The sequence below is a fragment of the Enhydra lutris genome, unplaced genomic scaffold, assembly GCF_002288905.1.
Source record: "Enhydra lutris kenyoni isolate GAN:26980312 unplaced genomic scaffold, ASM228890v2 scaffoldscaffold88, whole genome shotgun sequence".
Classification (NCBI taxonomy): Eukaryota; Metazoa; Chordata; class Mammalia; order Carnivora; family Mustelidae; genus Enhydra; species Enhydra lutris.
In genome coordinates, this window is record NW_019154172.1 from 4,856,410 (window position 1) to 4,868,634 (window position 12,225).

A 12,225-nucleotide genomic window follows, 5' to 3' on the forward strand; every position below is an offset into this window, starting at 1 on the left:
GTACAACTTTACAGAGCATCACATTCAAAACATCAAGACTTCTGGATATTTCTGGGCCTTATACAGGCCAAAATGAAAGAAATTCTTTAAATTTTGAGCAACAGGTAAGAAGAAGAATACAAGACTAATTAAATAAAAAGTTAGGAAAGACAATAATAGGTATTAAGTTAAGCAAAGAACAACCTCTAAACCAACATTAATAAGAACTTATACCATTTGAGTTAAATAATGCAGCAAAAGCAGAGAGTTATATCCTGTATATGTTATTTTAAAAACTGAAATACAGTATGATACATTGATACATATATACCCATATGTACATACACACACCTTATTTTTTTTTTAAGATTTTATTTATTTATTTGACAGACAGAGATCACAAGTAGGCAGAGAGGCAGGCAGAGAGAGAGGAAGAAACAGGCTCCCCGCCGAGGAGGGAGTCCAATGTGGGGCTCGATCCCAGGACCCTGGGATCATGACCTTAGCCGAAGGCAGAGGCTTTAACCCACTAAGCCACCCAGGCACCCACACACCTTATTTTAAATATAAAAATACAGTATATTTTAGTTTCTAAAATAATATATATGCATATTTATTTATGTGTTTGGGTGTTCACCTGCACAGCAAAGGATATGGCAGCAGATGTACCAAATGTTAATGTATGCACAGGAGTAAGATTACTGATGATTTTTATTTTTATTCTTGTTTCTACATTTTGATTTGGGAGAGGTCATAAGAAGATACCGATTAATATCAGAAAAGGTAACAGATGGAATGACACAAATAAAACTGATTTGAAAATGTTACATTACTATTTTTTTTGCAATCTCCTTTTTTTGCTTTCTTTTTAAATTATTTCATCAATGTCCACCCACTCGTGCCTGCTCTGCTGCTGGGCAATGTTTTCATAGAATTTAAGTATGGGAACTGGTCAGAAATAAATGCTTTCAACAACCAACTGACCTCTTTACAATGTGTTCATCAAGCAAAGAGCTGGGGTGACCAAATAATATGAAGTCAAAAAGATAATCAGGATTGTTGGTCACTATAGTCAACTTACACTGTCATATGAGCCAATATATTTATTCACAGTAGTGTCCATTTAGTATCAAAACTTATAACTGGGTGAAAAAAATCCAGAGACAATCTCTTTGTATACAGTATTTTTTTTTTAAAGATTTTATTCATTTATTTGACAGAGAGAGAGCAAAAGTAGGCAGAGCAGCAGGCAAACAGAGAGAGAGAAGCAGGCTTCCCTCTGAGCAGGGAGCCCTACACGGGCTTGATCCCAGGACCCGTGACATCATGACCTGAGCCAAAGACAGACGCTCAACAAACTGAGCCACCCAGGCGCACCTGTATACAGAATTTTTAAAACTTCTTTGTGTAAGATACTTTGCAAACATATCCCATGTTGCTAAATATTCCTCTACATAATTTTTCATGGCAGCCTTACTTTGTCAAGGTCCTGTTCTTACTCTGTGAATGTACTTTTTTTAAATGTAAATGAGGTATAGCATAAATTGTACAACCAACTCCCTACGTTTCACTGTAAATCGCTGCCAGCTCTTACAAACAAGCTGAAAACAATATTCTAAAGGGGGGGAAAGGCACCACCCTTCTCCCCACCTCTCAGCCCTATCAATAAATACATTTATTTCCAACCAACAAGTTGTCTGCAATTCAAACCCCATATCATGCTTAGATGACACAGAAATTCCTCACATAATCCCTCTGAGACTCAGTTTCCTTACAAATAACAAGGAAAGACTGGGACTGGCAACAGAACTTCATTTCTCCACTCCAGACCCTGGGGTTCCTTTACAACACCTGGTTCTCTTCTCCCATCATGCATTAATAAACTGGCATGGTATGAAGCAGTCTCTTATAGGGTTATGTGCCAGAATATGACAATCTCTTGGGGAAAAGATACTATTAAAGAGTCCCTAAAAGAAGGCAAAAGACATCATAGAGCAGAGGGGGCCCACCAGGGGATAGCAATCTTTGAGAATGGACTAATAACAGTGGCCATATCTGCATTACAGTGCTAAAAACTACTAACTTTTAGCCAGTAAACAGAGAATTTGGACCTAAGATTTTCCTCCAATCACCTCTAACTTTATTAACTCATTTGTGATAGGACGTTATACGACAGGGAGCAAACCTCAATGACGGCCACAGGAATTCGCATACATGGTCTCATTTAAAGATCAGCAAGGAGAAGGGCACTTCTTACTCACAAGCTGTTCCCTTGGCTCCTCAGAAAAGAGGGCAAATCTAGGGCTACACTGACATTTCTCATTTCTCATTGTGCCAGAATGGTGCCAGAGATCAAGAGAAGGGAATGAGATTAAGGGTACCACACTTAAAAGTATGACAAAGACAAGAGAGACTAGAGCTAACAGTCAATGGCATGCAATGGGGTGGGTTTCTTCATTACTCCATGTGAATTATCAAATCTCTTTTTTAACTTTATTTATTTATTTGACAGAGAGAGAGATCACAAGTAGGCAGAGAGGTAGGCAGAGAGAGAGGGGGAAGCAGGCTTCCTACCAAGCAGAGAGCCCAATGCGGGGCTTGATCTCAGGACCCTGGGATCATGACTTGAGCTGAAAGCAGAGGCTTAACCCACTGACCCCCCCAAGGCTCCCCTGAATTATCAAATCTTTAAAAAAGGTAAATGGGGAAATGGTAAAATATGTCAGATGTATCTGCTACTGCAGACAGAAGAGTCTTAACAGATTATTTTTAATTACCCCTCTGAAGAAGATCAAAAGAGTTGAAACATTTCCAAAAATACAATATATTTTATTGAAGTAGTATCTTATTATCTGATGCCCAGATTTCAGTAAATGTTGTCTCCTACGTAAAAGATAAGAGGAAGAAGTTAGGCCATATTAAGTACCACCTCTGTCACTCACAAAATGTTTATTTGGCCCTACAGAAATTTGACTAAAAAAAAAATGTTTCAATCTAACTAACTCTATACAGGTCCAAGATAGTATTTTTTTAAAAGAAGTTGTACAAAAACTACAGACTATCCTGTGAGTTTACCTCTGAAAGGGTCTTATGCAGCAAGGAGCTTTGGTTTTTCAACCTGTGAGCTTCGTCCACAACAAGAACACTCCATGGGAAGCTGTGAGAGAAAAATCCAAGCTTTCAGTTTTGTGTAACCCAAGCATATATCTCATAGCCAAAAAGTCTTACCATACAACTAGCACTAATATTGGAAAGACTAATATTAAGCCCATTCTACTAGAGACACACTCAAATTGCCTTTTTTTCTTTTTTAAGATTTATTTATTTGAGAGAGAGCGTGTGCATGAATGGGCAGAGGGGGCAGAGAGAAAGAATCTCAAGAAGACTCTCCACTGAGCATGGAGCACCACACAGAGCTTGATCCCACGATTCTGAGATCATGACCTGAACCGAAATCAAGAGTCGGATATAACCCAGGCACCTCTCAAATTACCTTATCTGAAAGCCTGCCATTTTATATAAGACAACATCTGGACAAGGTACTAAGGGAATTTGTTTTCCAAGATGGGAAAGGTCTGTGCATAAAGCCAGAAAGGAAGGAGCTAGAGACAAAAAGCAAAAGGAAACATTTATGACTACCTACTATGTACCAGACCCTATGCTTGGTTGAGGCTTTGTGTCTGTTATTTAATCAAAAGAATATGATGAGTAGACATTGTGCTGCTCATTTTACCAACAAGGAGACTAAAGCTCAGAAAGGTTAGGGGACTTGGTCAAGGTCATAAAGCTAGAATAAGGTAGAGCTGAGATTTAAACACAGAAGAAAAATCAAGAGAAAATGATGTCACAGTAGCTTAAAAAGTGTTTTAGATTTAAAAATGGAAAAGCAGGGGCGCCTGGGTGGCTCAGTGGGTTAAAGCCTCTGCCTTCGGCTCAGGTCATGATCTCAGGGTCCTGGGATAGAGCCCCGCATCGGGCTCTCTGCTCGGCTGGGAGCCTGCTTCCCTCTCTCTCTCTCTGTGCCTGCCTCTCTGCCTACTTGTGATCTCTGTCAGATAAATAAATAAAATCTTTAAAAAAAAAAAAAATGGAAAAGCAGTGAGTAAGATCAAATGTTACAGACATTCAGGAAGATATATCCGTTGGATATACTATGGAAGTCATCGGTGGCTGTTGCTAGAGCACACAAAAAATTTCAAAATAAGGAAAAATATGTATGTATGAATATGTTCCAAGCTGATTTAAAATAACAAAAAGTTGAAAATAAGTAAGTCCAATTATACATGACATATTATTCAGTATTTTAAATACTATGATCATCTTACAATAAAAAGGCCTATGATAACTAAAAAACATATGAATATTACGTATCTTCTCACAAATGAGAAACCATGTGAGAGACAGCAAAGTGGAAGTTACAAGGTCTTTAAATTTTTATTTTGTTTGCAAACATTGTGTAATCTCATTACATTTTTTTTTTAAGATTATTTATTTGAAAGAGCACAAGGGGGAAGGAGAAAGTGGGAGAAGCAAACTCCCCACTGAACAGGGAGCCAGAGGTGGGGCTCAATCCTAGGACCCTGAGATCATGACCTGAGCTGAAGTCAGACACTTAACTAACTGAGCCACCTAGGTGCTTATTACATTTTTTTTTTTTAAGATTTTATTTATTTATTTGACAGAGAGAGATCACAAGTAGATGGAGAGGCAGGCAGAGAGAGAGAAAGAGAGAGAGAGAGAGAGAGAGGGAAGCAGGCTCCCCGCTAAGCAGAGAGCCCAATGCGGGACTCGATCCCAGGACCCTGAGATCATGACCTGAGCCAAAGGCAGTGGCTTAACCCACTGAGCCACCCAGGTGCCCCTACATTTTTCTTATACTTAAAAAACAAAATGTATATACAAGTAAGACAGAACAATGGAAAGATAGTGGGTAGGGAAATAAAAATCACTCAAAAATTGAGAAAGACCTACAGCAGATGTTGGCCTTACAAGAAAGAAGCCCTCTTCCTCTGAGAAAATCCAGAAAACAGGTGCAGAAACAGAAACCTAGCACCATCTTATTGAGAGCGATACAGCTGGAGGGAAAACTGGGGGTCCAAAGAGGGTAGGAACCGGGATCATTCCTACTGGGTAGCACTTAGAGGAGATGCATTTAAGCATTATGAGTAGTGTCCAACTGGTGTTGGAGAGTGGTCATGAGATAAGGTGGCAAAGTAGCCGTAAAATAGCACCTGGCCTGTTAAAATCATCATTCAAAACAATTTAGGTCCTATCTCCTTGTGAAGAACTGGGTATTAAAGTCTTACATAGAGCAGGCATGCAGTAAAAGCTTATTCAGTGAAGCAGCCTACAGGGAGATGGATGTGGGCTCAGTGGAAGAAAGGAGGGCAAATCACTCATCAAAGAACACCAAAGTACACTCAAGGATGCTCCCTGGAGGGGAAGAGGTGGAGTGAATTCCAGCAGTGAATGGAGAGGGGGATGAGGGAACTTCTAATCCTCTTGACCCGAAGATTTCGTAGGTCTATTATCAAAAAAAATTTTCGTATTTTTCACATTGGTATGTATACCATTTTAATTCTCCACTAAGCCTCTTTAGAGCAGATATTACACCTTCTGGCTCTTCTCAGTGTGTGATACAGTAATATACAAAATAACCTTGTCAAGTATATCAAAAGAATAAATCTGTGTCCCTGGGGTTCATACTGTTAGCCAATATTATGAATGGCCTCTTATTATTTAGGTTCTTAAATTCACATGGGATGAATTCAAGATGGATGATTTAATATAAAAAGATATTATTTCTGATGAATAATGTGAAACTCCAGGGCACTTAGATAATTTAAAAAGCTGTCCCTGGGGTTTGTTTTGGTTTTTCTGGAATCAGTATCAGATGTTTGTTTGTTTATTTATTTATTGAGACGCTCTCTTAAAAAGTCTCCATAGCACTGAGTGCTGCATTTGGATATCTGCTTTGCCATTACTATCAAAGTAGCCTTGGCTGGGTTACTTAACCTCCTACTTTCCTCATCTACAATACTGACAATAAATAATACCTGCCTACTAGGGTTTTCAAGAAGATTACTTAGGATAATTTAAATACCCAGAAACAAGTATATCCTAATCTTCTAGGCTTCTGAGACTTCCCACATCCTGCCTTGTATTATGGATATCTAAATATTGCTTCTCCCTCTACTGGAGTATACATCCTCTTAGGGAGCTCTGTAGTTTACTTTCCTGGCACTGCTCGTAACTCTCAAACAGTGATTTTCCAAAAAGAAAAGATCTTCAACAAGTATTAAGTTGGATATTAAAAATAAAAAAAAAAGACAGAGGGAAAGCATATTTTCTTAAGAAGAATAAGATAAGGGGCACCTGGGTCGCTCAGTGAGTTAAAGCCTCTGCCTTCGGCTCAGGTCATGATCCCAGAGTCCTGGGATTGAGCCCCACTTCGGGCTCTCTGCTCAGCGGGGAGCCTGCTTCCTCCTCTCTCTCTCTGCCTGCCTCTCTGTCTACTTGTGATCTCTTTCTGTCAAATAAATAAATAAAATCTTTAAAAAAAAAAAAAAGAAGAAGAAGAAGATAACGTGCTCACTTAAATGAAACTTAAGTGAACCAAAATACAGGAATGGAGAGTCACGAAATCTATGACTAGGCAGTTAGTGTCTCCCAATAAGATGAAAATAGACATCCAACTCAGAAGAACCTGGATGAAAAATAACATGTAAATTACTGGTAAAGTGCTTTGAAAACAGAAGTTTCTAAGTATCCCCACTTAACCACATCATAACTATGAATTATATGGAGAATGAAATCCTGTCAACACATCTTTTCTTATGTACCTAAAGTCTGGCTAATGTTTAATTTACGTTGTAACCGGTAGTCTGACCCTATATTGTAACATGTCACCCCTAATATCAGGTGGTATGAAGAATTAAATCTACGTTTCCTATCCCTCATGAGCTGATATGAAAGCCTGAAAGCTGACTACTTAAAAGTGTATTTAAAATTCCCTTTCTAAAAAGTGAATTGTACAGTACTGACTGCTACTTTAGGATACTTCTAGGAAAAGGTGCAAATAATTCATCTCTATATTATTGTAGAATCTCCAAACAGCAGTCCTGAAAGGTATCTATGCCATTTGTAATGAAAAGAATCTAGTGTTTATTAACCACCTACCATGTACATCTTGTTTAATCCTCACAACAGCCACCCAGAGCGAGATTTAATTATCCTCATTTCACAGATGAAGACCCTGAGGTTCACTAAGGTTAAGTAACCCAAGGATACACAGCTAATGAGAATGGGCTATAGTGCAGGACTCCCGCTGTGCCACCTGTCTTATTATAAGACTCACAGAAGACATACCAGGAAGATGTACCAGACATACGATGAAAGAGACAAAGTACTAAAATGTAAAGACAAGACATGACACTCATGATATATTCAACAGTTTCCGAAGCAGTGTGACATACTCACGATTTTAGAAATGAAGAATCTTTCAAGCAAATCTGAAAAATTAAGAAAAAAGACACACTGTAACTAGTACTAACATAACTGATATTATAAACTAGTTTCTTATTAGCTAAATCCTACAGTTTAAGAGAGTTAAGTCTCATTCATTCACTAAGTAAAAAAAAGTTCTGAATCTAATTGTATGTAGCACTATCACAAAGAGAAAACAAAACACAGGCACAAGTAAGTGCAAGGTCTTGCTTACAGTCACCCAGTCTTCACTTAAAGAATAGGAGCTTAAGCTTCTGCCTTCGGCTCAGGTCATGATCTCAGGGTCCTGGGATCAAGCCCCACATCGGGCTCTTTGCTCAGCAGGGAGCCTGCTTCCTCCTCTCTCTCTCTCTCTGCCTGCCTCTCTGCCTACTTGTGATCTCTGTCTGTCAAGTAAATAAATAAAATCTTTAAAGAAAAAAAAAAAAGAATAGGAACTTAAAATGAAACTAGAACTTAGTGTCCTCCACTCCCATTTTGCAGTAACAGACAATGCCTCAGCCCACAAAACCCTTTCTCCTACCTACCTGCCTCCTCCTCCTATTCACCAGCCAAGTGACACCTCCCTGGGGAACCTTCACCCTTGATGCACCAAGAAAGAGAGAGATAACCAACTAATTTGGAGTACGATAGTCCTTCACTTCCTTTGGTCATGGCCCCTAAGAATCTAATGGAAGTAAACTTTTCTTCCAGAAAAATGTATGCTCTCAAAAAAAAAGTTAAATTTAATTCCAGTGGCTTCTACAACTTCTACAGTCCCAAGTTAAGAGTTCTTGCTATAGAGAAATAAATGGATACCTCATAGGTAGTTAGCAGCACATGAAAACGTGACTCTTTTTTTAGGTCTTGCTGTAGATGGGCTCTCTCCTCCTTGTCACCTGCATACATTATACAGGAAAGACCTGGAGCAAATCTGAATCCAAGAAAAGAGGTAGATGAACACCAACACAGAGCCTAAGGGAAGGGTGTATATATATGGAAAAGTACATTTCATAGAAGAATTAAGGACATGCAGACTTCATGATGTCCTGCAATCAGAAAGAGTCCTGGGACTCTGGATTCTTATCTAGAGTAAAGGTAAAACTATGGGTAAGTTCCTGTGTGAAAAGGCAGAAGGGGTGGATGAGTATCTACAAGGGCACTATACTAATTCTAAAGAGAAAGCTAGTTTTTCCATGTTGGTTACTTCCCATGTCACTGTGAAAAAGATGGTTTCCCCTTTAGTTCAGCAAAATTTACTGAGTACTGATCTTCAAATTGCCAAAAAATAACATCCACCGCACCTTCCCCCCATCAGATTCTTTCTCTACCTATATTGCCTCAGGTCAGAGTTTTCTGGAGGAAATAAAATCACTGATTGGGACAGTATGTTGTTTTATCATCTTTCACATATCACCCAGAAAAAAAAAATCTTAATGTAAAAAGCAAAATTGCAGCTACATCTGCTCTCTACCTCTCCATCTCTTCTCTCCAGTTGCTCAAAACAGACAAGGGGCAAAGAATCAGAAATGGTCCTTCATCATTTAATCTTCCTGCCAAGTAAATGAAGAGAGCAATAGTCTGGAACACACAAAAAGAAGGCAGTTTTTATCACATTTCCACACGAGAAACAATCATAAAGTTCCCATGACCTTGGAGGGAACACAAACTCGTACAGAAGACTTAGTGTACAAAAAATATATATATACAATTCTCCACACACCAGGAGTTATCCATTCCTAAAGTGAAATCATGTAAGCCTAAACATAATTGCCAAGGAAATCTATGGTACTTAGTTACATCAATAGTTAACAAGCAGTGGTGCTCAGTATTTATGTAATTGAGCCCTGTGATACAAAGGGGAAAAAAATCAGAAAGATAACAGAAATAAATGAAAACAATGCACAAGATCAAGAAAACTCTGAAAACATAAGGTAAGAACATCCAAGATGTGACTAAAGATGACCTACCATGTGGTGGTCTCTGCTGCTTGCCACACTCTCCTGAAGGAGGATGTTTTCCTTCCTAATTTCCTCCCTCATTTCCCTAGGTTTTTTTTCCTTCTGCCTGCATTTATAGAGCACCTTCTATTTGCTAAGCACTATTCTCAGTTCAAGTATATCATTGAACAAAAAAGACAAAACTCCCAGCTCTCCTGGAGCATACATTCTAGTGAAGAAAACAAACAATAAATAACACCTTGTAACCTTAAGTAGGCACATAAAACAAAAATTTTTGTAAAGCCCAACAAGCGTATTTTAGGACATGGCTGTATGTACTTTTGACTAGAAGTTTCTCTAAAAGGTTGCTGTGATATACAGAGAAAAGAGCACTCTTTTATAAAACAAAATGTTTGAGGAGCACCCATCCCCAAATGCTGAACCATGCTAACAAAATCTATCCTAAAGATACAATCCAAGATCCTGAACAAGTTGCATGCCCACGGGATGTTTACACTGAGGTTAATACAGCACAAAAAGAGGGGACAACGGGCCATCCCTCATCTGCAGGATATTTAAATTATGATGAATTCTCTTGAGGGAATCCTATATAGCCAGCAGAAGATGACTGTGAAGGATATAAAAAAATGGATAATTACAATTACAAAGTTAGATTAGTAAGATACAAACTATATGTGTACTATAATGTACTATGTCAACCATTTAAAATACACAGCTATTTCACGCTTTATAATTAGAGTGTTGTGGCTAGAAGGTGGCAGTTACTTCTTAACTGAGATTACTTAATTTTATAATGGAAATCATTTCTTTTTTCTAAATAATTTCCTTTTTAACTACTCACCACGTCCCAGCCCAGACCGTACCAGAGCAATTGCCCAGTAAGTACTTACTGGAATAAGACCATTCTGTTTAGCTTTTGCTGAGGATACTATTTGAGAGAACATTTATCTTCGGTTACCATAAACCACATATATCTACAAAATTAATTTGGAATCACTAGTGAATCCTACCAAACATTTACAGAAGAAACAATGTCAATTTTACACAAATTCTTTTAGAAAACCAAAGGGGACAAAAACTTCTCAATTCATGCTATGAGTCCATCTTTACCAGAAAACTAAAACCAAGGGCATTATAAGTAAACTACAGACAAGTATCTTTCATGAACACAGATGCAAAAATTCTAAACAAAATCTTAGTAACATGAATTTGGAGGTATAATAGTTCCAAATCACTTAAAGTAGAGCTACATGAACACTCTGGAGAAAGGCAAAAGTGGAATTTGCTGGCTCTGAATGAAATCAGCAGGATTCCAATGTGCAGAGCAAAGGAGACTACACGGAGGGCTCTCTGTACATGATCTCAGTGTCTCTTAGCCTGGCTCTCCCAGAGACATCCAGAAAACTTACATTTGTTTTAGTTCCATAGTTCTCAGTTCAGGAATATACTAGAACCCAATTTATCTGCCTGAGAAACCTGAAGATGACAAATGAGGTCCTTGAGGATACCATACTCAGAGGTCATTTTGTATTCTGAATAACCCCAGGATCAATGAGGAACACCTGGCTTAAAGTAGTCTCCAACATGTGGTCAGATAGAACCTGTAGCACTATGTGCAGAACTGCTCCAACTGGATGTTTACGTATGAGGTCAGACTTGCAGTGGGCAGTCAAGCTTCCAAAGGGATCAATGAGACCTTCACTCATTCTGTGTGTTTACTGGTAAAAAAACCTTTTTGGTATGGGGTAACTTATATGTCCATGGTTTCTGATCAAGTGGGCTCTGCTGTATATTTTGACTACAGTGACTTTCTTTAGTATCCTATAGATGAGTAAACCTTGTGTGACTAACCCAGGGGGTGTCTGTGTCTAGACTTTGAATCGAGCCAAGCCCACCACTGACATCTGACAAATACAGGGCTGTACTGGTGATCCTCCTACCAGAATAATCAATCTCAATGCCCAAGGAGACCACACCTGATTCTCCAGGTCTCTGGACTGGGTGCTCCCACTAGATGTCCAAGGCATTTTGGAAGACAGGATTCTTCCTCTGCACTTCTCTAGCAAGACACATAAATGAGAAGTAGCCCTACCACCTACTGAGGAAGAGAGGTAAATAGATCCAGTTAACTAAGTGGAAGTACTGCTAAAGAGGGCACTGTCCATTTGATCTGGAGGGTGGGGGGGCACATGACACAGATATATTAACATAGAGAAAAACCCTGACCATTAATTACAATCCCATGTCAAATGACCCAGTTCAAAACCATCCCCGTAACTAGGAAAGTCAGTTCCAAGGTCATAATCTCTTAACAAAGGTTCAGGCATTTCACCTCTTAGTATAAAAAGTAGCTAACACCTGAAGATAGTGATGAGTTGTGAGGAAGTATTTCAGCAGAGGTGAACAGTGGTCACTCCACAGTAACCTACCTGGCAGGTCTTACCCAGGCCCATCTCATCTCCCAGGATGCAGCCATTCTGACCATGGAAGCACTGGGCAAGCCAGTTGACTCCCTCCAGCTGATAAGAGTGTAGATGAATCCCTAGAAATAAAAAATAAAGCAAGTCTGGGGGCGCCTGGGTGGCTCAGTGGGTTAAGCCGCTGCCTTCGGCTCAGGTCATGATCCCAGGTCCTGGGTTCAAGCTCCACATCGGGCTTTCTGCTCAGCAGGGAGCCTGCTTCCTCCTCTCTCTGCCTGCCTCTCTGCCTACTTGTGATTTCTCTCTGTCAAATAAATAAATAAAATATTTTTTAAAAAAAATAAAAAAATAAAGCAAGTCTGAAAAGCAGCCATTTCAGC

The 12,225-nt window shown here is 39.1% G+C and overlaps 1 protein-coding gene across 2 annotated transcripts in view; it reads right to left on the reverse strand.

The window, feature by feature from the left end:
- Positions 1–12,225, reverse strand: part of LOC111161953 (chromodomain helicase DNA binding protein 1 like) — a 57,920-nt gene that overhangs the window by 15,217 nt on the left and 30,478 nt on the right. The window contains exons 2-6 of one of the 2 annotated variants that reach the window (XM_022526040.1): positions 11,855–11,967; positions 8,939–9,045; positions 8,284–8,398; positions 7,459–7,490; positions 3,055–3,136 (exon numbers count right to left, since the gene is read on the reverse strand). In XM_022526040.1, the coding sequence (XP_022381748.1) occupies positions 3,055–3,136; positions 7,459–7,490; positions 8,284–8,398; positions 8,939–9,045; positions 11,855–11,878 (360 nt within the window). In that variant the 5' untranslated portion in view covers positions 11,879–11,967. The other variant, XM_022526041.1, reaches the window with a different exon arrangement.